General features: G+C 39.4%; 2 protein-coding genes across 6 annotated transcripts in view; both read right to left on the bottom strand.

Annotated features, from left to right (window-relative positions):
* LOC122885992 (interleukin-1 receptor type 1) overlaps positions 1-7108 on the bottom strand; it is a 33713-nt gene extending 26605 nt beyond the window's left edge. The window contains exons 1-2 of one of the 3 annotated variants that reach the window (XM_044217830.1): positions 6387-7108; positions 5176-5251 (exon numbers count right to left, since the gene is read on the bottom strand). In XM_044217830.1, coding sequence (XP_044073765.1) covers positions 5176-5242 — 67 coding nt within the window. In that variant the 5' untranslated portion in view covers positions 5243-5251; positions 6387-7108. Of the gene's footprint in view, positions 1-5175; positions 6367-6386 lie in introns of those variants that run through there. The other 2 variants (XM_044217831.1, XM_044217829.1) reach the window with 2 other exon arrangements.
* Positions 7109-7238: 130 nt separating this feature from the next.
* On the bottom strand, positions 7239-26693 carry LOC122885988 (interleukin-1 receptor type 1-like). Of its 3 annotated transcripts, XM_044217817.1 has the most exons (13): positions 26550-26693; positions 20814-20891; positions 19709-19961; positions 19294-19486; positions 16032-16203; positions 15718-15780; positions 14202-14337; positions 13515-13669; positions 13345-13392; positions 12833-12976; positions 10334-10501; positions 9416-9687; positions 7239-8024 (listed from the first exon to the last, which is right to left on the bottom strand). In XM_044217817.1, exons 2-13 carry the CDS (start codon positions 20887-20889, stop codon positions 7728-7730), a joined length of 1977 nt encoding a protein of 658 aa, XP_044073752.1. In that variant the 5' UTR covers positions 20890-20891; positions 26550-26693; the 3' UTR covers positions 7239-7727. The 3 variants fall into 3 exon arrangements, with proteins under 3 accessions (XP_044073752.1, XP_044073753.1, XP_044073755.1); XM_044217818.1 differs by lacking the exon at positions 13345-13392; XM_044217820.1 differs by lacking the exons at positions 20814-20891; positions 26550-26693 and adding an exon at positions 20399-20709.

Here is a 26693-nt window from a genome sequence, read left to right as displayed (position 1 = left end):
CAGTGGAACACCTCACACAACTGTGACGTATGACACTAACCAGAAATTATGTTGTTGGCTGAGTGTCATCAGCTGATTGTGCCAGTTTGTGTCAAACAAGAGGCTGAAGAGTGTATTAAAAAAAAAAAGAACTCAGTTAAGGCAATAAGAGGATGACAATTCTAAATTTAATATTGACTTCCAGGTTCTTCGGTATAGCCTGCTTATTAAGAGAAATGTTTTGCCTTGATTTTCTACTTCAAAACTTGTGAAATCTTGCTGGAAATATCTCCTCCTGCAAGATTTTGTAGTTGTTTGATGAAAAATGTGATTTTAAAGAACCATACCTTTCTGCTTGTTTTATCACATTAACTACAGATGGTATATATTTCACTGGTGACTATTTCAGAAAGGACAAACATTTTATAACTGGTATACTATTCTTCAGGCAGCCATTGGTTTCTCTTCCTTTCATGACGGAATGAAAATCATCTTGCAGAGACTTGAATCTTGCTTGAGAGATGAAGAGTCTTATCAGTGAACAACCTATCATTTTTCTGAACTGGGTCTGATTTTTTTTTTTTTTTTTTTTTTTTTTTCAATTCTTTAGCTGACTCATATGTCATAGATATCAGAGAGTCCTTGATTGCTCCACCAAGGAGAGTTTATAAAATGCTCCCTGCTATAGAACCACATACAGTGGTGGTGGAATTTTGGCCCACTCATCTTTGCAGAATTGCTGTAATTCAGCTACATTGGAGGGTTTTTGAGCATGAACTGCCCTTTTAAGGTCATGCCACAGCATCTCAATAGGATTCAGATCAGGGGGCAATCACTTTTTCACACAGGCCCATGTAGGTTTGGATTTTGTTTTCCCTTAATAATAACAACCTTCATTTAAAAACTGCATTTTGTGTTTACTTGTATTATCTTTTGACTAATTTTTAAATTAGTTTGATGGTCTGAAACATTTAAGTGTGACAAAAATGCAAAAAAATAAGAAATCAGGAAGGGGGCAAACACTTTTTCACACCACTGTAGTATGTGAGAAAAATGGAGCATCAAAAATTTCTCTCTCTGCTCTCACTGAAAGAAAACTTAACCAAGCTGCAGTAAGCTACCATAGTTATTTTGAAAAGAAAACCTTTGCAACTTTCAAAAATTTTTAAAGCTTCAGCCTCCCATGTAAAACTGGCATTTATTGTGTAACTTCACTCTGAGTGAACAATTTCCTTTGTAATGCAATGCTGACGTCTTTCAAGTAAGGGACTTCCTGGAGACTCAACCATAAAAGAGTGAGAGTAAATGTTTGCTGTCTGTGACCTATTTAATTATCAGAGGAGGCAGATTGAAAGAATCCACTGACCTTACAAACTTTTGCACCTTAACATCAAAGCTCATTTTGTGTCATGAGAATGATGCAGTGCAAGGCCTGCTTTTCACTGCTCACCAAGCCAGAGGTCTAACTTTTAGACTTAAGGTCGGGCAACTGTCTTATGTTTACAGATCGTCTTATTGTCATTGTGTGAATTCACTAGGTATAGCTGAGATGAGTGGGGGTGGGGAGGGGTCCTGTTGTCACAGCACACTAGCTTATCTTATTTATCAGCTTAGCTGTCATTTTGTCAGAGACATGCAGCTATGCTACACTTTCCACTTATGCATTTGAATGGACAAGATGCGGCAAGAGCAATGGACACCGATGTGATGATAAAGTAACACAGCATATTAACAGCTGAGCTTGTAGTTATCTACAGTAGATCTTTTTATATATTATTTATTGGAATTTGAGCATATCCATAACATTTGCTTCCCTCAGTGCACAAACTGAAGCTTTTGTCTCTCCAATCATCAGATATTCTAAATGTAAGAGCATCTTGTAATAGAGGTGTAAACAGACAAGGGTCAGCTCCCTTGGTTGCTGCCTCTTTAACCCAAATGTATAACAGGTATAAACATTGTTTTGTCTGTCTGAACTGAGCCCCCCCCGCCAACCTGCTGCCACCGCGACCACTGTTGAGCTCTCATTACATTATGAGGCAGAGCTCTCTGGATGGCTGCTAATATACCTGAGATCGCCGATCCCGGGGCCACATTCAAGTCAGCAGTGATGCACTTCAAACAAACATGTCATTAACGACGGCATCACCCCAATGTGCCAATTAGCAGAACGGAAAACAAAACCAGACTGGATGGCGAGTCCTTCTCCCCACAGCGTTCAGGCAACCTCTCACTGCAGATTCAGACCTTGCCAAAGTAATATGCTATATTGTTTATCGGTGCATACATGCGACCACACTCACGTATACTGTACGTCATAGAGAATACCAAATTAAAGCATATGGTCAAAGTGCTTAAGCCCTGCTATAATGTGCCCTCACGTGTGCATTTTAGTGAGTCCGTTGTGCCTGCCCTGTATAAAGTCTTATGATGGAGCATTACTGATTATTTATTTTTGTTATTTGTTCTTATTGAAAATATGCCAGTATTTTAGTATTGTATTATTATTGTATAGTATTTAGTATCGTTTTATCATCGCATTGTATCCATCTGAATCGGAATCGAATCGTGAGGTGCCTAGAGATTCCAAGCCCTACTCATTTACATGTAAAGAATCAGTTTTCAGCTGAAGACATGTTTGACGTTGGCGAGCATATAGTGTAACTATTCAGTGTCCGAAACTTTTTGACTCACCAGCCAATGGGACTGGTAGATGAAAAAATCCACTGGCCAAGCACTGACCAGCCAAAATAATAAATTGACTTTTTGTGTCGCATATACATTTGTTTCAGTACATTTCATTAAGATAATAAGGTATTATGTTGAATACAAACTTAAAGAGCAAAATTAGATCAATATAAATTGAATATATTGATCAACGTTCAAGCCTGAATAGAACTCGAAGTCTTAAATCTTAAAATTCTGCTAGAGTATTTGCTATTAAATGTACTTAAGGATCAAACATAAAAGTAATGCGTCAAACACAGGACTTTCACACAGGAGACCGGGGTTCTTTTCCCGGGTGAAACCAATGTTGTTTGTTTTAAGGAAGTAGCAGCTTCATTGCTGCCAATCTGTGGAACTCTGCTGGAGGGATGAACACTGTTCCTCAAAAAAGATATTCCCTCATTTATATATATATAACCTTTATTTAATCAGATAATTTGAGCTCATTGAGATCAAGCTCTCTTTTGCAAGAGAGACCTGAGTACAGCAGATAGAAAGAAAAACAAACATAGCCAGACAACAAAAGGACATATAGCATCAGAGACAGTCACAGACATCACTAAATAGATGTGAAGATGAAAGTTTATGTTACAGCATTTGGTCTCATCAAGATTGTGGTGGAGAGCATTGTCTTACACGTTGACTAACTAGATTGAGATCTGGTGACTGTAAAGGCCGTAGCATTTTATTCACATCATTCACATCACATCGGAAGTATCTGCATTTGATATGATTCTCCACTCTTTTATTCAGGTTTTTCCTTTAATTTGTCCCCCATCTGTAACTCTACAGGCCTAAATACACATCCAGTCAGAGTTTGCTGTGTGGGTTCATTTCATAAGTCAAGTTGGCAAGTCAAGTCAAGTCTCGACAGCCAAGCAGAGTTCCTGAGTTTTGTTTACCAGCAGCGGAATATAGTGATGCCCCCAAGTAAGCTACAACTTCACCTAGGAGCAGTAAAGGAATCTCCCCTGTGCGCCCCGACCACAGTCTTCTGGCTGAAGCAAGTCGTTTCAGACACAAAAGTTTGTTACACCCAAGCTTTTTAAAAAAAATGTCACTCCATACCCTAAAGCATCCTGCTGGTGGAATGAAATAACAGAAGCCATGGTGTTATTCAGATCTATTTATAGTATTAGCAGAGCTCAACAATAAGACTATATGTAGTCTTGCTTAGTTTGCCACAAATCTTAAAATGTGGCAAATTCTTGTAAACTTACTGGCTGAGACCAACAGCCCCAGACAGAGGACAGGAGGAAGGACTGATACTGACTGACGTTTAGAAAGAATGAAGAACACAGACATCACTCAATACTTTGATGTGAGGAATATGATTTATCTAGGAAGAAAGAGGAGGGATTGTCATACCATTTTTGATATGCAGTAATGTTTGTTGCTTTGCATCTGACAGTGTTCTTGTTCAGATTCATTTACTTTATAAAGATTAAGCATGACAATTAACTTAAGTTGTTGTTGTTATTTGATAACTGCTAATAAATAAAACAATTTGTGTAGGGGCAAGTAAAAATTTACTTTGGGCATTTGATTTCTGAAAAAAAAACCTTAACGTTGAACCCTGTGTATATACAGTAGATGTGAAATACAGAATATTTTAGTTTGATTTTCCTATTTTAGCTTACAAAAGTGAATGTTACTCAGTCATAATCCATGATTTTCTAGAAATAATAAGAGGTTCACTGTGAGGACAAAGATTCTTGTGCACAGGTGTATTTAATAAGATATTGTTTATTAATCGTTAGGTAAATGTGACAATCTTTATATGGATTTTAAGTGATATTTCCTAGCCCTAGCCTAAGGTGTGCTGGTCTTTTATTATTCTTGCTCAAGTCTTTTGTGCCAGATTTTTTTTTTTCATTGCTAACCGCCCTATTGCGGTTTGGTATCATATCTGTGTTGTACTTTATGTTTTTGTGGTGTTATTTTTCTATTTCATGATACTTTTGGGTTAAGAAATATTTAAAAGATTTTTTTTTAAATATGTTGGTACATACATTTGCTTTAATTGTCATAATCATGTCACAAAGAGTTAATTATCTGTTATGGAAAATGTATGCTAAAAACAGGCAATATTTGCTCAAGCATGGTCCTCAATTAGGTTATAAACAGGAAAAGCAGTGTTGCAATACAAACCTTGCGTTGTTACTTTCAGTTTATTATTTAACAGATGGCATAAATATGTCCCTGTCTTTATTTCCCTGAACTTTATATCTCCAAAATCAAATTCTGTCTTCATACAACAGGGGTTGTATATCAGAGTTTGTTTTCAAAAAGTTTACCCCCTCCAACCCATAGAAGGCCATGTTAATCATTTGACTGGAAGAATATTGAAACTGAAAATGCTCAAACCTAAGAGTCAGCAGGCAGTCTGGTTTTAGAAATTATTCCTAAGAGCAGAAGCTTTTCTTAGTCTGTAAAGTGCTCAGAAGAATTGTGATGATCAGTACTCACTGTGTGCCATTGTGAATGCTAGAGACAGCAGTGCAGCCAGCAAGAAGACCCAACCTGTTGCTGCCATTGTCCTTGTCTGTGGGGAAAAGACAGGTTACATTTCAATAAAGTCCCATGTGATTTCTCAGACATGGCTCATGTTTTCAGCCACACGACTCTCTGCAATAAGAAAGGTTTCTTGACACATTTCCTGAAGGGTGAACTGACTGAACAACTTCCAATAAAGGGAAGTGAGGCATGTCATTTTCATAGCTAATAAAGGGAAGGCAGGGCTGAAACACTCCAAGTAAAGTCCCAGGAAGTTCCACTGGTTGGTGTTTATTTGGACATATTTAAAGGAGCTCTCTCTCACTCTCACTCTCTCTCTCTCTTCATCTCTCAATCTATATTTATCTCAATTTATTTATCTCTATCCATCTTAATGAACTGATTCAACTGATTTTATCATTCATTATAGTACTTTCATTCTAAATTTGCAGTATGGCTCTGAGTTTTACTCAGATATTTATGTTGTATCCTGGAGAAAATTACAATTGAGTTAGGCTACTACAGTAACTCAATCGTAATTTGTACAGTAAATCACTGTCATGTAATAATTGGATTGGATTGACACCAATATCCTTATGCAGATACATAGTGAGAGGTTTTATGGCACCAATGAATTGCAAATTAAATACTAGAAAGGGTACCACTTATTTATTGGTCAATAGATAATATTAATACTTTACAGGTTTATAATTAGAAGATCTTTTGTTATTAGTACCCCCCCATACGAAATGCATATGAAGTGCATTTTCTAAATATATAACACACACACATAAAGAGAAAACAAATTAATACAAAATAAAATGACTATAAATGTAATACCAATATTGACCTAAAAGAGCAAATTATAAACAATTATAATTGCAAACTCGGTGACTAATTTTGTAATGAAAAAGCTTTGAATGACCAAAATGAACTATGGGAATATTATGACACTATAAGATATACATTGAGAGAACAATACCATAAAACAATTGAGTCAATATGAAACCAATTTCACAGATACTGACATCATGTATAGAAAAAATATACTACAGAATAGTCATAAACCATTATGTAAACTCACGATACCATACAGTACACAGTAAAAGTCCTTAAAAGGCTACTAAAGTAAATAACAGTCCCTGACTGTGATTTTTATGATAACTTCATTTGAATTAACATACCAGGCCGAGTGTTGAGACAGCTGCTTGTTACTTGCTTCTGAAAAGCTTCTGGGTTCCCCCCCCCCTCCTGTCTTCACAGCATTTTATACTGTTCCACTAAACCCTGCATGAAATTTCCACTTAACAGGGAAAAAAAGTACAACTTGCTTCGCATTATACAGTAGGTGTGCCGCAATGACTCATCCTCAGCTCAATAGACCTTTGGTTCAAATGTAGGCCACCAGACCTCATTTGCTCTAGATATGAAAGTGACAGCTGCATATTGTCCCAATGCAATAAAGACTTTAAGATTGTGTTAATCTTCCACAAATACAGATTTAAGAAAAAAAATTTAAAAATCACAACGTTTTGTATTGTTGGACTTAAGATCTTCTTTAAGATGCACTTCTTCCTGAAAACAGAAAATCTTTACTGATGAATTCACACAACTGACAGCAATAACCCTCAAAACAATAAAGCTATAATTTTTCTCCCATCTAATCAAACTTCAAACTTCAAATTACAATTAACTTGTGCCTCGGAATAACCAGGTAATGATCATTCAAGTTTGAACCATAATGAAAAGCAGGTCCTATTTTGAACACTGATGGTGCATTCAAAGACGCTACAACATCCATGATTTCAGAGACAGCTGCCAAACAGGAACCTTTTTACACAAAAAAATTACATCATTCTGAGTATCCTTTTCATATCCATGTTGGCTTGTTGTTTGCTTTGTGTTTCGTAATATGTTTTATGAAACACTTGAATATACTTTACTGAAGTATATGAAATTAATAGGTTATGGGCTAAAACATGCTAAATCACTGGAACTATTGTATTTTTTTATGAAGGACAAGTCAGTTCAAAATGTAAGAAGTCTTCCTCAGACAGTTTATTTTGCAAATTTCCAATTTATTGACAGAATAATCAAGCTTTTATACATAGACCCACATCAGGAAATTCATCTTGTTTCAAAGCTTCCAGAGCTTCCTTTCCATTGAATATACAATATGTGGTGGACAATTTGTGTCCGATGGCAGTCTACAGTCAATGCTAATTCGAAGGCTTTTGCATACTGCTAAGAACAAAATCCTAAGGGAGACAAAAAATACTTGAAATGGTTCAGCATGAAATGAAAATAATCATTATGATGAAAAATGTCAGCACACAGTTTGGTGTTTTAAAAATAAATACATTTTAAATAAACCTTGGCTGTTGCTGTTTATAGTTCTTCATCTGTAGTTCAATAACTTTTGATACTGTAGAAATACATTTTTTTTACATATTTACACATTTGTATTCTCTGGTTCAACACTTGAATCATATCATCATATAATCATATAATCAATCATAACTCCATCATAAGTTCAGCAGGGCAGTCTTCTCGGGGTACACCGCCCTCTTGCCCCTCACCGGCATATGATACCTCATCTCCTTCCAAAACCTGGAGGAAGGGGAGAGGGATGGTGACAACTGCGTGTCCTGTCCACCTTTCTCCTCGTCCTCTCTCCTCCTCATACATGTCCTCCAACTTTGACTGGTCCTCAGGTTCTTCCACCAGCACACGGCGCCCTGCTTCTTCCTCAGGTGACGCACTGACTCTGGGAAGAGAGCCAGCTGAGCTGGGGTGATCTCTTCCAACTCAACCAGAACCACCTGTAAAGCAGGACTCGAATTAGAATCAGGGTGCCATGTTGAGTGTGTGACCATGAAACTAAAAATCACTGAAATAGAGTAAAAGAAATTTGAACTGCATTAATTAAATCATCACTGAATCACCCTGAATGGTTTTTATCTCTTTCTATCAGTTACAATTAGATACAAGTCGTGTGCTGTGAGCGTTCTGAGAAAATTAACTCTGGTGCTCCGCTCTGATGTTCACATGTGAATCCATAAACTTTCTTTGATTTTTTTTAAATACATTTTTTTTTGGCAACATTGGTGCAGAAGAACTCCACATCAAGCTGACAGACACACAGCCATGACATATTATCTCCATTAAAGTTGTTAGCTAACCTGTTTGCAAACAGTTAATATTAGGGATGCCCCGAGCTGATCCTGAGGATTAGTATTGGTGCTAATATGGGCATATTTTAACACATCGGCAAAAAAAAGCTCTAATTCCGTGTTGCAGCGCTGCTCTCCTTAATAAAAGCAGAGCTCTACAGTGCAAGTATTGTGCTGCATATGCGAGTGAAAATTATTTGTGCACACCTTGAGGGAGTAGTACAGACACTGAGGTTGGCAAAATTCACAGATTCATTTAATTTTTAGCCGGTGCTGACTGTTGCTTTTGCCAGTTTAATATGGCAAATGGCATATCAGGTCATATCAGCTGTCGCTAAGTTGATAACAGGTCAAAATTAAACTCGTCTATTGTCTGGTTACAGCACTCTCTGCAAGCCGGAGTCTGTACTCAGTCAAAGATCATTTGTGAGGAAGAAACATCCACTCTGTAACACCGCTGTACAACTACAAGTTAACTGTTTTTTGTAGTTCTCCAACAGAGTGATACGTCTTCTCTCTAGCTGATCGTGTAAATGTCAGAAGTGGCATTTGCCCAGTTAATCTTTCATTCATATCATATCAATAAATTAAACTGATAAACTTAATATTTTTTAACCAGGACCTTAATTGGATCAAGTAGCTCGTGAAAAATGAGGTGTGTCAGATTCAGTAGGCTAGGTGTTATTTCAATCTGTCATACATATTTAATCAACATTTAGGTAAATATAAGTCGGTCCAACTCCTGTTCTACTTCCTTCACCATCTTGTCGCTAACTTTGTTAGCTGGGCAAGTAGTGTACAGTGGGTTTATCGAACCTTTTTTGCTGAGAATAGCTGTCTGAAGATGAAACCATAAAGTAAATGTGCTGTAAAACCAAGACAATATTTTGGTTTCTAATTCTGTTCATCGCTGAGCACCACCCCTTTAAGAGTATTAAATGTTAACATTATTAATTGTTAAATATTGACTAGTGGAGCTTTAATGTAAACTTGGACTTTATGCAGCCTAGGAATGGAATAATAGGTCTACGTTTTCTCACCTTGAGAGATCCCTCCAGCAGCGCTCTGTGCATTGCTTCCACACACTCCAACTGCTGCCTTGTGTCTGAATAGACTTCTTCACTATCATCAAAACTCATGCTGCTACTGCTGTCTCTGGTCTTGCCTTCGCTGCTATCACTGCTCTTATAGATGGTGTTGTTGTTATTGCTACTGCTGCTTGTGTGTCGTTTGCTGGTGAAAGTGGAGGCGGTGTAGAGCAGAAGGAGACGGCGACTGGCTTGTATGTTCTCTTCCACTGAGTCCACTATGGCTGCAAGGAGGATGAAGACACACAGTGGAGTTACATTAGAAAAATGTGAGCTTAACAAATGATGAGCCCAAACATAGCTACACATAAAAGGGTACATTACTGCACTACCTCTAATACTATGATTTAGACCAGTGGTTTCTGACCTATGGCTCTGCGCATAGAACATATTAGAATCTTGTCGATAAACTAAAAAAAACAGAACTTGTCATAGCTCGTACGCATAGCAACCTGTACTGAGGGGTCACAAGTAGACACTGTTTGTCACAAGCCAAAAAGGTTGGGAACCGCTGATTAAGGCTAGTTTTCTGATGAAAATATAAGAAAGTGACCAGCCCTTGTTTACCAGATTAGTGTGTTACTCTTCAATCACCACTGCAAATACGTATATGATAAGTGCTGTTGTAAAGAACCAGACATTTACTGGGTTGACTGAGAATATAATACTAGTAGTGACAACCTAAGAAAAGGTCCTCTGCATCAACTTTTCACTGTAAAGCTTGAAAGGCTTTTTCAAAAAAAATTTTTGTTTAAGAGCAGAGTTGCAGTAAAATACAGATGGCGTTTTTCTTCTACAATGGACACTTGTCCCCCCCGTATCTGAGGCAAGTAATACTACAATGCTGTCTCCGCCATGTAGATGACTTACCCTGCCCAGGCTGGCAGTCACGGCCTGCTATGAAGAGTTTGTAGCTGCAAGCCGTTTCCAACACTTGAGGCAGTGTGTGAAGGGCAAACGTCTCCACTTCTTTGCTGAATCCGACGGCACAGGGCTGTGGGTATGCCACATAGGCATCATACAGCTTCCCATCCAAATCTAACACAGGAAACAAAGGAGTTTTTTTTTCAAGCATGGGTCTGATTCTGATTTAATTGGTTTTGTACTTGATACAAAATGGAACAAGACTAAATCATGATTGAAATAGCATGTTTCTCAGGACTTCATGCGCAAGATAGTTGAGCAGTAATAATAATAATAACAAAAACAGCACCATCTGCATGGCTGTCTTCGTTATGCACATTAAAACAATTATCCCACGCAGCTATGGTCTGTCAGTACAAGATACCTCAACTCAGTAGAGAACAAACATCCACTTCATCAGTTCCAGCAGAGAGAGCAGAAAAGTCTGCTCAGTAATTGATCTGCTCTGTTTTTGTTTCTTGACAAGACATCAGCCTGATATCTGCAGACAGCTGGCTAGCTACCAGACTGAGCAGAGCAGAATCTGCACACTGTTTGAAGTAATCAAATTAACTGATTGGACCTTTCTTCTTGAGGTGTGACTAGAATGCTTTTAGGTGAGACTTCGCTCATATCTTTCTTTGATATGTTGAAGACCGACACTGAATTTTATGTTGTAATCAAGTTCGGCTAAACCTGCTGTTTAACCACAGGGTAGTGGTAGGCAAAATACAACAAGTATTTTTGTTTTGTCTTCATCTCTGTTGCTGAGTGCTTTTTGTTGTGCTGTTTATGCACCACTTCCCCACATTTCAAACAACATTGGCAAGACTGCGATTCCCTTTTCTTTCGATTTTCTGCCCACAGTTTTCTTTTCTTTGTTGATTTAGCCATGAAGGCTTCTCCTTGTCATGCTAAATACACACTTCATTTATTTATTTATTATCCTTATTACATTAAAGTCCGATTTAGAAAACTTGATGCCAATGGGCTTAAAGCTAAATGTTAACATACAGTACACTCCTGAATGTCAAAAGGTTCTTCTGTTGCATAATCAGCAGATGGCATTTCATCAGAAATACAGCAGGCAGCCCTGTGGTTAGTTAGTTTCCTTTGTTTGCTCTCTCCGTTGACACATGCAGTCAGGTGTAAGGTAGAGCTTAAGGTTCCGTGAGTTGTGATTTATGTGTGGGTACTGTATGTGTGTGTTGTAAGGTCAAAGCATCACTGTGGGTTTTTCCATCTTGGAGCGTAATAAATAAAAGTAGCGTAACAGAGAGATTTTTGACAATGCACAAAGCGGAATCACGAGTCTGCTTGTTTCACTCTGACACTTTAATGAGGAGACAGAAAAACAATGTGATGCAACAAGGTGATTTATCGGAGGGTTTCATATTTAAGGTGTGTTGATTGATTAACGAGGTAAACTCATGCATTGGGTAACATGTAAGAAAACATTCCGGCTTTCAAGATGCTGGTAGATGCCGGTAGCCTGTGAGCAGCAGTCTGTAGCAAGCTAACGTTAACTAGTAGAGATGAAAAGGCAGCAATCCTTTCATTCATGATTCACTCCTCTGACGGTTTATTTGTAATGCATTTGCAAAGAATCAACTTGGACAGCTTGTGCAGCATCCACAATGCCTGCAGGAAATTATGGCCTGCTTACCGGAAGCTCCGTTTTCTTAGCCTATGCTATTAGATGAGCTTGACCTCTGCATGCACTGCAACTTTTTGGATGTTTCGAATGCGGCTTCATTTGCTCGGCACAGGTAAGTAAATGAAATCAATCAAAACACAAACTACTTGAGTTCATTCGCCTATAAGTTATTGCTTAATGCCACGCAAATTACAACCTACTAATACCACTTAGCTAGATGTTTGGCCGACTGCCGCGTAATATTCTCAACGTGATGAAATGATTCATAAATTCAGTCTTAACATTTGATCATGTTGTCTGTTATAGTTGACTAGTGTATGTAAACATTCCACCATAGGAACCTTGTGTGTTTCCAGTTGTGTATATCCCATAAAGATATAACTCTCACAGTGTTATGGCATCTTTATTTATGTTTTTTGATTACAAACAGTTGTAAGTGTACTGTAATATGGGGAGCATATTTTGATACTGATTATAATATCTTTATTTAAGATTTCAGGTGGAGCGTATTTTGATAGACCAATATCCCCTATCAAATAATGCTCCCACTACAGAATAATTTTACACCATTACTCACTTGTATACTGTAAGAATATGGGGAGCATGTTGATTTCAGGGAGATTGTGGGTCATGCGCTAAGCAGCTCATCTCAATAGGTAGCACATATCGACAGGACACCGGTTAGAAAAGAAAGTGACTGGGTGGTAGATTTTGTAATCCACAAAAAAGTAATTTTTAATACTGACTACATTGTGTACTGTATGTGATTAAGAGTTATTACTAACTACACACTTGTTGTGAAATATTACCTTCCTTTGTATAGAGGACTGGAAACGCTCTCCTGAACCACAGCACAATGTCAACCTTAAAAAGGTAGTAGATGATGACAATGATGATAAAGAGAACCGTCACACCACCAAGCACGAATCCAATGGGAAGTATGATGTTGGGATCTGTAGAGATAAACGCCACACATACCAGACACACAATTTTAGGCTGCGTGTTAAGAGAACTGGATTCAGTGTTATCTGATGGCACCTCATTCAATGTAAGTGTCAAAAAAAGTGTTTTTTACATTAGTGCCCTTCTCTGGCTGAGCCATCTGACTCCCCAAACACGTGAATGGCATTAAAATAATGTACTGACATGGCTTTTTAAAACATAACAAAAAAAAAAAAATGCATGATAACAATTTTGACAATACAAGAAGTAATTTCAGAATGTTTATGAAAATTGAAAATTTCATTCACTTTGCCATCACCAAGAGTTTGTCTCTACTGTAAGTGTCTTTATTGAGTGGGAAGGAAAAGTGTCAACCTACACCCTCTACTGGTCATCTTTCCACCAGGACAGACTGTGATCACTAGAGCTGAAAATATTAGTCGATTAATTGATTTGTCAATCGCCAGAAAATTGATTGGCAACAATTTAGAATTTCTAAAAAAAGAAAAGAGAGAATTTTCATTTGGCAGGCTTATTCTGTGTTTTTACCTGCTGGTAGCAGAGTAAAATTTCCCTCAGGAAAGCCCTTGTCGCTGTACGCTCGACAAGTATAGTTGATGTGGAAATCCTCCTCCCTCAGCTCAGAAAACATCAGCAGTTGCTCCAACCACACACCTTTCCTAGGAACATCCTGGCTCCACGAACTGGTGAGGACAGACAGATGAGAAAAAAAATGTAATGCAACAAAATGCGTTACTGTTACTTGGTTATAGCAGAAGTCTTCAGTTCTTAATAATTTAGATTTTACAAATATTCTACCTTCTAGTTTATGTTGTACTAGTCTCATTTTCTAATCAAATAACTACATGTAATCTAAAAAAGATTTAAAGAAGGAACTCACAGAGAATTATCAACACTGCAGCTCTACAGAGCTTTTTGGCCTCTTTTAAGATCAACGTTGTCTTGAAGAAATGAAAACTCAGACTTCTTTATAATATCAAGGCAGAGATACTACTTATTTTATTTAACACAACCTCTGGTGATGAAACTCTTTGTGCAGACAAAACATAAAATATAGTGATTTCTACAATGTTGGGGGTTTATAATTCTGTACAACCTGTGATTTATGTCTTTGTTGAACACAGGCACCTCATACATTTTCAAATTTCTCACTTGTCATACCCTAAAAGCAGCAGATAAAGCAAAACAAATAAAAAGAAAGGTAAGGGTGCTGACCGTTTTTTTGATGTGTAGACACGGTCAGAGTAGTGGTTATTGGAAATGAAATTGCCTCTGACCAACCAAGTGATTACAACTGAGTGGCTCCCAACACACGGCACAAACACTAGGCACCGCTTGCTGAAATTGGACCCTAAACACATGCACAACAATAACACAAATTATACTCAACAAAACAATTCCTCTTAATTTATAAACCTAAATTTAAAGTTTCTAAATATTTTCCAAATAGTGTTTCTCAAACAGACAAATACACAAATTAGGGGTGTAAGCTGTACGTGTATTCATCCTGTACAGGATGTTCGGTTCGGTATGCGACTTCCTCGGATTGGTACACCCTGTGACCCAAACTATTACTGTCAAAATAGTGCATTTGCACGTGCGGAACAGAAATTCTAGAGCAAACATTTAGATCCACTGTATGGAAGCAATTTGGCTTCCCAGTTAGTTATGATGGGCAGCTATGAGTGTCAAACTGTATGCCGAAAACTGAAGTCTATGTCTGTGCAAACACTTCAAACATGTCATTTACGACAGCATCACCTGAATGTACTGATTAGCGGAACGAGACAAAAACAGACTGGAAGGCGAGTCCCTCTCCCCACAGAGTTCAGGCAGCCTCTCATTGCAAATTCAGACTGTGCCAAATCAATACCTAATGCTATAGGAGTATTTATCGCTGCAGATGTGCGACCATACTCGTCTATATATACAGTCTATGGGTCGTATACAGAATTTAAGCATATGGTCAAAGTGCTTGAGCCCTGCTACAATGTGTTTTCACGTGTGCATTTTAGTCAGTGTGCTTGCCCTGTGTAAACCAGCGCAAGCTGCAGTTCAGGAATTATCAACAGACTTACGATGGAGCATTACTAACATAATGTGTTATTTATTTATTTTAAGTTTTTTCTTGTTGACAATATGACAGTATTTGAGTACATTAACTGTTACAGTAAGACACTGTTGAATGTTTACATTTTACAAAATGTAATGTTTTTGTTTTCCCTGCTATACCGAAAACGTACCGAACCGTGAATTTTTTGTACCGTTACACCCCTAACACAAATGTATGCCCATAAGGGTCCTCAGACCCTGGCAGGCGTGCAGACCAAAAATAGCACTGTGTTTATGTGAATCTATGTTACAGGTTTCAGTGAAAAGATGAAATTTGATGATCCAGAAAGTCTATTTTAAATAAAACAACCATGAATTTGACAGCTTGATCAAGCACTAAAGCATTGCACAGTGGTTTACAACACAATGAGACTTTTATTTTTACAACTCTGTCAACTTATCACAGTAGAATACCGCAGTTCGTGTTACAAAGTATTCTACATGAACTGTGCACATGAACTTACTCACCCTGTAGTACAACACAGTGGTGTCACTAAAAAAATGAATGAGGAGGCTGTGTTTTATGACTCAATGCAAATGTTGGTCTGAACGAAGCCTGAGTTTCGTGAACAATAGACATTTAAACTGCAAAACACCATATTTGTCAGAATGGACTTACCTATCTGTGCCCTGAGTATTTCATTGGCTGGTTCATGCACTTCTGGAACCAAAGAGTACTCCACTGAAAAGACAGACAACATGAAATGCAGTAACAGAGGTTGAGGTTGTCTAATCACAGAATACCAAAGAGTTACTAGCTCTCTTTGCAGTTCCTCCCACTCTCGCTTGTAGTCAGTTTAGGGTCGTGGGAATCATTTCCACCTCTTTTCCAAAAAGTGAAGTGTATTCCACTGTAGGATCACTGTGTTATGTTGTGGACAAACAGCATAAAGTCCCTCTCTCATACACTCAAATAATTATTTCCATTCTCACCTCTGACCTGTGCATCAATGGTCTCTGACACGGATCCCGTAATGCCATCGAGAGTGAAGGTCAAGGTACAGGTGTAGAAGCTGTTGTTTTGAGGTTCCACCCCGTCAATCTTCAGTTTGGTCTCATCCCTGTAGGTATACCTGCCTGTCCCATCCACTATGGGGTCACAACCCTAGATGAGGAAAGGAAACCTAAAAGTCAGGCTTTTTATAATGACAGTATGTAAAGCAAAAAAATACTACTTTTTATGATGATAGACAGCCACATGGCTAACGGTGTAGCCTGGTGAAGAGAGTTGGGGGGTCTACAGCACACTGGATCCCATTTTGTTTTCAACTGAATATCCAGATTTTGTCTGGGAAGTAGCCAATTTCGGTTCTTTCCCAATAGGTTATGGTAATAATCCACTGATTGATATAAAGAAATGTCCATTTTAATCCTCTGTGATTGATAGAAGAACTAGAAAGAGAGCTAGTTGAAATAGTGGCAGTAGATGTTAGTAAAATACACCAAACTTTTCATTAAGGTAACTTGAATCTATATTAGATGACTTTTAAAGTAAAATAATTTTTAGTTTGCACCAATGTTGTATCTTATGCATACTGGATTTAATGATGCATTTTTGCTTAATTTAAGACCCTTCAAAATTGCCTTCTCTGATCTGATATATATATATATATATATATATATAGCCAAACAAAGGCTCCAAGCCTTGGCCAGCCGCCTAAAGAGATACACGAGAGATAATGAAGCCAGAAGAATAAACCGGCTGTTCAAACTCAACCTGCGAAAGTGTACACTCAATGGCAGGGTAATAACAGCAGAGCAGACCCACCAAGGCTGGAAACGGAGCAGTACTGGAAAAGTATATGGGAGAGGGAGGCATCACACAACAGCGATGCACAGTGGCTGGTGGCCACTGAGAAAGGACCACAGCAACCTCCCTGAACAGAATCCAGTCACCATCACAGTGGCAGACATCCAAGAAAGAGTCTCAGGTATGAAGAACTGGACAGCACCGACAGGATCCACACCTAATGGCTGGAGTGGCACACAGTGGACATTCAGCACCCTGAATGGCTTACCGAAGGGCGCACAATCCTGATCCTGAAGGATCCTGCAAAGGGTACAGTCCCAACTATCGGCCAATAATCTGTCTCTCCACAACATGGAAGCTCATGTCAGGCATCATCGCGGCTAAGATAAGTGGACACATGGATCAATACATGAGCAAAGCACAGAAGGGCATTGGCAGAGGAACCAGAGGAGCCAAACACCAACTCCTGGTTGACAGAACAGTCACACAAGACTGCAGAGCCCGACACACCAACCTGTGCACTGCCTGGATTGATTACAAGAAAGCATATGACTCAATGCTGCACACCTAGATCACTGAATGCTTGGAGATGTACAACATCAACAGGACTCTAAGAGAGTTCATTGCAAACTTGATGAGGCTGTGGAAAACCACCCTTGAGGCCAATGGCAAGCCACTTGCACAAGTATCCATCAAATGTGGCATATACCAAGGAGATGCTCTGTCCCCACTGCTGTTCTGCATAGGTCTGAACCCCCTCAGCCAAATAATCAACAAGACTGGCTATGGATACCGACTCAGGAACGGGGCCACCATCAGTCACCTCCTCTACATGGATGACATCAAGCTATACGCTAAGAGCGAACGGGACATCAACTCACTTATCCACACCACCAGGATCTACAGCTCTGACACTGGGATGTCATTCGGGCTTGAGAAGTGCAGTCGAATGGTGACAAAGAGAGGGAAGGTAGTCTGCACAGAAGGGGTCTTACTCCCAGAAGGAACAATAGCAGACATTGAGGATAGTTACAAGTACCTTGGAATACCACAGGCAAATGGCAACCTCGAAGAGGTAAGGAAAACAGCAACGGCCAAATACCTCCAACGAGTAAGGCAAGTCCTAAGAAGTCAGCTCAATGGCAAGAACAAGGCCCAGGCAATAAACAGCTACACCCTGCCAGTGATCAGATACCCTGCGGGAATAATAAGGTGGCCAAAGGAAGAGATACAGACGTTAAGACGTGAAAGCTCCTCACCATGCATGGAGGGTTCCATCCCAAATCCAGCACCCTGAGACTATACGCTAGCCGTAAGGAAGGCGGCCGTGGACTAGTGAGTGTGAGAGCCACTATCCAGGATGAAACATCCAAGATCCACGAGTACATCAAAGATAAGGCATCAACAGATGACGTGCTCAGGGAATGTCTCAGGCAATGGGGAACAGAGGAAGACGTGCTGGAGGAGGGACCATCATGGGAGGACAAACCCTGCATGGGATGCATGGGATGTACCACCGGAACATAACTGAAGTGGCTGATATCAAGAAATCCTACCAATGGCTAGAGCGGGCTGGACTGAAGGACAGCACAGAGGCACTTATCATGGCTGCACAGGAGCAGGCCCTGAGCACCAGAGCGATAGAGGCCCAGATCTACCACACCAGACAAGGCCCAAGGTGTAGACTGTGCAAAGAGGCCCCTGAGACAATCCAGCACATAACTGCAGGGTGTAAGATGCTGGCAGGAAAAGCATACATGGAGCGCCATAACCAAGTGGCTGGCATAGTGTACAGGAACATCTGCACTGAGTATGGACTGGAAACCCCGAGGTCAAAGTGGGAAACACCTCCAAAGGTGGTAGAGAATGACCGAGCCAAGATCCTGTGGGACTTCCAGATTCAGACAGAATGGTAATGGCGAACCAACCTGACATCGTGGTGGTGGACAAACAGCAGAGGAAAGCCGTTGTGGTTGACGTGGCAATACCAAGTGATGGCAACATCAGGAAAAAGGAACATTCCCAGAAATACCAAGGGCTCAGAGAAGAGCTGGAGAAGGCCTGGAAGGTGAAGGCAACAGTGGTGCCCGTGGTCATCGGAGCACTCGGGGCAGTCACCCCCAAACTGGAGGAGTGGCTACAGCAGATCCCTGGAAGAACACCAGACATCTCAGTCCAGAAAAGTGCAGTACTAGGAACAGCAAAGATACTGCGCAGAACCCTCAAGCTCCCAGGCCTCTGGTAGAGGACCCGAGCTCGAAGGATGAGACCACCCGCGGAGGGTGAAGGACAAAGTTTTTTATATATATATAGGAGCCTGAGAATTAAAAAAAAATCATTGCTAAAGACTGCTTCGCTGTAACTGTTGTGCATATGACAATAAAGAACTTGAATTGTTATGTCTGTATAGATTTGACCCAGCAAAACTGCTTTCCCATAACTCACGCTGTACCACTTGATGGAGGAAGTGATGTTGTAGCTGTCCAGTTTATTGATATAGTGCTTCAGAGGGCAGGACAGGTTGTCAGTGACTCCCATTATAAGCGTTTGATTAGCTTTCTTTGGCCTTCCACACTCTCCAGCAACTGGCAGTTCCACTACCAGCTTGGTGGCCTGCCTGTAGCACCAAGAGGGAGTTCTGTTGAAAACGAAATTGAATTAGTTTTTTTTATTTTGTTTTACAGTGAACAGAGATTTTGTTCATCTTCAAGCAATGAGCAGCTGAATTGGTGTACAGCCTCCAGAGGTCAGTGGAAATACTATCATTTTACCTTTTTTAATCTTTGACTAAAAGTACGAATTTTCTTTTGATTCTTTCAACTTCTATTGATGTTTCTATTTTCTGCTGATGCTACCGTACCTCAGTATGCTCACATAGTCTCCGTCGTCGTCCAGTGTTATGTTAAGAAACCACAGAGTCTCCCCGTGCACCAGGATTCGACCAGTCTGGTTGCTCATTTCTCGGCCCGTTTTTGAGTCGTACCAGGTGATGTTGTAAGGGACAGTTCTGAAGTCGAAGACGTCTGGAGACACCAGGGTGCTATTCAGCATAGCCATATCCCCAGGCACAGAGAAAACCCTCCCAAACTGGACCTTGTAGTCGGTACAGTTCTCTACAACACACATCAGTGGAGAAAGGATTCGTCATTCATTCAGCCATTCATCACTGATAGAGCTCTGAGCAAACTGTCAGTGTCAATTTTGGGATTTTTTCAGCAAGAAATAATTGTTTTACAGGAAAGGCAATTTTATTTATATAGCACATTTCATTACAAGAAAACTCAATGTGCTTTACCTAAATTTAAAGTGATTTAAGAGGAAATTAAATCAAAGAGGTTGAAGAGGTTAGGTTTAGGTCTTTATTTATGCTTACTATTTATATTTGCTCTCATGTATATTTTTACATTCATGGATTAGAAAAAAATATCAGTCATCAGAATACTGTTAATCTTAATCTGCAGCAAACCTCTCTTTTAAATGTCTGTCCTTTTGTAAAGCACTTTGATTTGCCTTGTTGTTGAAAGGTGCTGTACAAGTAAATTTGCCTTACCTTGCCTTTCCTTCTTGTTGGGTCTTCTTTTCTGGCATTTGACAAGCAGCTCAGGGATTTAGATCTACCCAGATGACATCACACCTGACTTCCAGTGTTTTTCCATGCTGCTCTATGTCACTGAGCTTTTTCCAGTTCTCTGCCAGCTGAAGCTAAAATTACTAGTCAGTTTTGCTTTGTTCCCATCAAACTGAGGCTGTAACACATGTTGCTGCAGTTCCACCAGTGGCCACAAGATGGCGATAACATGTTTCATTACAAATTGGAGGCAGATTTTAGAGTTGGACTTGGCAAAAACATATTAAATGTAACACTTAAAAAAAACATGTATATAGTGTATGCACAGTATATTTCGGTCTGTTTAAATAGTCTCAGAGTTCTAGTAGTATTTATGTGGTTCTTTGAGAAAGCTCACCCTGTACAAATCCTGCAGAGATCCCATATAGCCCGAGGAAAAACAGAAGGCTTCCCAGTGTGGAACGCAGGCCCATGGCTGAAAAACACACATACAAACAACAGTTAGAAATGAATGTATACAACAAGCTAGAATGAAAATGCAACTGGAGGAAAAGCTACAACAACAGCCTGAAATCAGGACAAACAGCTGATAACATACTGGAACACTTCTGTCCAGTGACACTGGAGGTCACAAGATGCTTTAAAACACAGCAATAATCATCAAAAACAGGTTTCCTTCACCTTTAAGCCAAGCTTTATCCTACTTAACACTTCTAAAAATATGTCTGTCTCTTCCTCTCTCTCCCCTCCTCCCTCCACATCTACTGTAAAGCACTTTGAGCTCCATTCCATGTATAAAAGGTGCTATACAAATAAAGTTATTATTATTATTATCATTGTGTGTGTGTCTGTCTTTCTTGGTGGATCCTTGTCTAGCTAAAAAGCTTTGAGTATTTCTCACCAATTGTGGGTGGTATTTCACCAATGGGTGGCTCCAGTGTGACTAGCAACACCTGTCACATTAACACCACAAATAGGACATTTTCAGATGTAAACATACTGTATGTCAGTTTTGTTTGTCTGTTAAATGATGTGTAGGTCAAAGTATATTTGCGGTTGCAGTGGCTTGTTCGTATTGGTAACTTGAGTAGGTGTGAAAACTGAAAGGCAACAACACTGCTGAGGTTAGGGTTAGAGTACCACCTGTTCCAACCTGTGTGCCCTTATGGTAGGGCAAATAGAGATCACCAACACTGGCAGCAAGCGACTGTAGTCAAAAAGAGTAACAATACATGTAATTCATGCATTCATGCAGTTCACAGTCTCCCTGTCATGTAAAAAAAACAAAATTTTCCTCTGTGATGATTCTGAAGCACCACGTGATCAGAGTTAATATCAGGTCTGCTGGGATTCACTTGGGTATTACACACATTGACACACAGACCCAAGATCCATGGCAATACAACGCAAACCTACCGGACTGAGAAGACTAATAGACTACAATTGTTATTTTCTCATATAAAAACAGATAAAGACATTGAGATAATACATACTCAAATTAGCAGCCAATATACAGTATATTATAAATACATAGGTCCAGTCTATTTTAACAGATCATTTTTAAGGTTTACAAAAATATTTGCTATGTTGTTAATGTTTTAAAGAAAAAAACAAAGAAAACAGATGTGTGTGTTGAGAAACAAAGAATTGTGAAAAAGGTATAAGGCCAAAGTCTTTTATTGGCTATCACCTATCAGCCTTGAAGTTACTCCCTGACAAGAGTTACATAAATTGGTAAATAAGCTGGAGGGAACCCTGAAAACCTGTATGTTGGTTATCATGAAATTGGTCAGGTTTGCAGTCACTGACACAAAAATATACTAAAAATATCTGCATTGGATTTCTTAAAAATGTAAAAAGCTATTGCCCTAGAGTATCTGGGTAACTCACAGGACATTCATAACATACTGTTTAACATAGGTGATTAAACTGTGTGCAACAGCAGAACCTGTAGTATTGTGTTCGAGTTTGGTGTCAGGCCACATTCAGACAGGAGTCTTCAGCACATAGTGACTGATCACATCTTTCACTTCATGCATTTACAATGCTGAATCAAACATCAGCACCACAAGTAGCTCTCAGTGAGCTTCACATAACATTCGGCAGCAGTGCTAGGGCTTCGCTGGCAGTTATGACATTGTAGGAATGTCACATCTTAGCACAGGTGTTTCATGCACTGTAGGATGTTTGTATTTTTAAGAAAGCTTAATTAAAATCCTTTGGCTCGCCAGGAAAGGGTATTTTAACAGTGCTTTGCCATTGTTATATTGTAATGGTCCAGTGGTGGATCCATTGTAAAAACCATAGAGTTGTATTTTAAATTGAAAGATAGCATAGGCCTTTCGCGATAATTGCGTTATTGACTTATTGTACGATATATGGACATGACCTCGACCATTTTTTGCTGACCTCGAGATTGTGTTTACATGCATGTTTGTTGACATAAGAATGTCACCAACATTTTAGCCAACATGATGCCAGAATACATAGCGAGGTTTCCCCTACCATTATAAGACTGGGGGCGCAGCGCTGAAGTGTTTTTTCACAGCGCCTGAGCCGAATGAACTGACAAAACTATGCGGAGGCACGTTTTGCTGTCATTTCTGGTCCTGATGCTTCTGTCCTCTCGTCGACTAGCGACCAGCGACACATTTAGCGACCTACTTAGACCATCAGGGGGAAAAAAATTATATATATTATATACATATATAAAATAAAAATAGTATGCTGCTCAGCGTAATCGCAGTCCTCGGCTCTTCTGCCAACAGCGCCGGCTCTCGTCTCTCCTCTTGCCGTGTGCAGACAGTCAGGTGCGGCGTGTGGGGCAGCAGCTTTGAGCTTCTCTCTCACTCTTTCTCTCTGGATCTCTGGATTAGTGTGTTCCTATAGCTTGTAAATATGTAAATAGTTTGTTTGATCTTTTCCCCCCCTTTGTAGATTAAAAAAAAAAACAACAACTTTTTTTTTTACTTCAAATATACAATGTCCCAAATGATACAAATGATTTTGTGATTATCTGGCTAACGATTTCTCTATTTCTCCCTTGCTGCAACTGACACAACCCCTATGCTTTATGCAAATGAGTGTGATGGAATGAGATTAAAATGACAATCCTATCGTTTATCTCAGTTATTGCTTGGACAATATATCGACCAACAAAAGAAGTTATCATGACAGGCCTAAGATACCAAATGTGTAAACCTGAAGCTTGGGGAAATGTTTAGAAAATGATGCACAAGACATCTAGAATATTTCAGTTTCACAGAATGGTTCAGACATTAAATTGTGGTTTACTCAGTATTAAGCATTGGCATTAATGAAGTGTTGGGACAAACATGCAGAAAATTATAAAAGGTAATTAAGGGGATATTTAAGGGACTGAAAACTGAAAGCTGAGGGAAAAAAAGGTCAAAACTGGGAAAATTTGAGGATACTAAATTCTCATAGAATCAATGGCAACTTTCAATTGAAGCTAACAGTATTGGCCCATATCAGTCAGTCAGTCTCTTGTTGCTTTGTAGTTTGTGTGCAGTCAGCAGAGTGTTAAGACAAAAACAGCCTTTACAAGAAAACTGTAGCAGCTAAATGTGTGGAACTGCTGTGGGAAGATGATATACAAGAGGAAAAGAATCTAAACCACAGTATCTGCATCTCTTCGTCTCTCTACAGGAAACAAAGCTGTTGATGGAGGTGTGTTGGTGGTTTAGCAGGCTGCAGTGAATGTAAGGTGTCAAAGGTGCTCTGGTTTCACTCTCACCACCAGCTCTTGTCACTCACAAATTTTGGATCAGTGTCTTTTTTTTTCTTTTTTTTTAGTGTCAGTCAAAAGACAGATTTGTCTGACAGTGCCCATTCACACCTGTAGTTCGGTTCATTTGGTTCAGACCAAGGGAAAAAATAATACATTGTTGCATTTTAGTTCTGGTCCGGTTCCTGTTCACACTGGCTTTTTACAAACAAACCATGAGGAGTAAACATGTAGTCACACCGATTGCTGGACATCACCGATTGCTGGAAGCAGTATCGGCCGATCAGCGATCACTGGGTCTATTTGAAGCCTTCTATTTTTTGTGTAGCATTATTTCTATTTCTAGTAGGTTATTTCTTATTTCACCATTTTAATTCTACATAATTCTCCACCTTATTTAGTGTTTACTCACAAACTACTTTAATCTGCTCAAAAGAGTTTCCCTACGGGGATCAATAAAGTATTTCTGATTCTGATTCTGATTGCTTTTCCCTTCAGTTCTCTTTTCCCACAAGCACACACCTACACCTCTGCCTCACCAGCTTGCCCTGCCCCGCCCGCCTCTTTCTGTTTCTCAACAGGTGAGCCAGTGGTACTGAATGACATTGGCACCAACAGTTGTGTTCACTGTTGCTGTACCTGGTCCATGCTTGTAAAATATCGACGTGTCCACATCTTTTAACATTTAACATTTCACTCTCTCTCTGTGTTTCTCTGCAAAATGCTAAAATGGGTCGAAGGCTGTTAATAATGTACCTGGGGGCATTGCGTCGTCTGATCGGCTCTTCTGATCGGTCTTTACAAAGGCTACCGATCAAACTATTTAGAACGAATATCGGCTGATTGCGATCGGTGGCCGATCAATCTGAGCACCCTCATTAAAGATCCGGTTAGGATTCTTCTCTTTGCTGAAAATAAACATGCTGGCCATTAGAGGAACACCGTACATCTGATTCTTGTGTTCTGTCTCTAAAACAGTTTATTTTAACCATGTCTGAGAAAATATCTTTGAAATTAAAGATGCACCAAAAATTTCAGGATACAGCAGTAAATAATACTCTGCTGGATTGATTAGAGACAAAATAACATGGGGATATTCTAATATAAGATAAATAATGAGGAAACCCCCCGGATATAATGTTGAAAATATCCTTCCAAGGGCTGTTTGTGCAATCGTTAAATTAGGACTGATGGAGAGTAGGTGGAAGCCATTTAACCTGTGGGAGGTTATCAAACTACATGACTTATTTAGCGTTAAAAATGGAAAACAATAGGAGTTACCCTTCCTACAGCACAACATGAGAATATGACTAGCATGACCGAATGTGATGTTTCACTCCAAGGACAGTACTGTTTTTAGTGTGAAAGTGCTTTTTCCACTGTGGCTCTGTTTTTTCATGTTTAACGTCACTTAATAAGACCTGGAGATAGTAGCAGCAGCAAGCATTAACTACATACTGTACAGTGAGCTGCATTTCCAACTCAAAAGGCTGTATAAATTAACTGCAATAATATAAAGTTGTGTAAGAGTTATAATCAGCCAAATGTTCTGACCTGTCAAAACTGTTAAACCCTTTTAACAAACTGCAATGCACCAAGTAATGTAAGAGAAGTGCAGAACAGGAGATGCACTGTTAACTGTAAATAGAGTAAGATAATTGTAATGCGTGTGCCTAGCTAACCTGACCTCAGTTAAGAATTTAGTCATCACAGAAACCCACAGGTATCAAAGTCTAACATACACAGCGTAGCTAACCTTTATTTTCAGTTCTATGCTATCTTGGTGTAAAATGTGGTCACTTATTTATGGGTGCATGGTCTTCCAGGTGCCTGGTTCAGATGTGCAGGATGTGAAAAAATACATTGATTAAGTGCTCTAACACTATTGTAGAGAAAACATGTGCACGGCTTTCACAGTCAAAACACAAACTGCATGGTTTCTCCAAATGTTTGACATAACTTGCTGGAATCTAGGTCAACAATCGTCCAAAATGCACCTAACTTAATCCCTCCTGTAGTTTCAAGTTGAAGTTTTTGATTTTATATAATGATCCTTGCCTTTTCCTTTTTTTAAATAATTTCAATGCCATGCCACTGATATTAGGTAAATGTCTGTTGGTTTAATAGGAGAAAAGGAACATCAATATCTTTATTGGATACAGCAGGTGCCTTTTAATATAGTGTGAAAGGAAGTGAGTCTCCTTTGCAGTTAGAATTACCCACACTTCTCTAAAACAGTAAACATGCAACTCTGAACGGTGTGCTCCTCGAAGCTTGAGTAGCCCTCATATTTTTGACCAGGTAAGTTAGTAGGTAGGTTGTGTTAATATTACAAAAGTAAGAAATCTTCATAAAAGCAAAAGTGAGCAGAATATATTGACTCACCTCGGAGAAAGCCACACAGAGGCACCGAACAGACAGAGGAAGGATGAGAGCGTTTACACGACACAGCAGAGCTAACAGAGGAAATCTCCCCCCTGCCACTTATGTGCAGAGTGGAGTCTGGACCATGCAGCTCAGCCAATGACT

This window comes from Siniperca chuatsi, linkage group LG12 (genome assembly GCF_020085105.1).
Source record: "Siniperca chuatsi isolate FFG_IHB_CAS linkage group LG12, ASM2008510v1, whole genome shotgun sequence".
NCBI lineage: Eukaryota > Metazoa > Chordata > Actinopteri > Centrarchiformes > Sinipercidae > Siniperca > Siniperca chuatsi.
The sequence above is the reverse complement of the archived record's forward strand: the minus strand, read 5'-3'. Positions and strand labels throughout refer to the sequence as shown.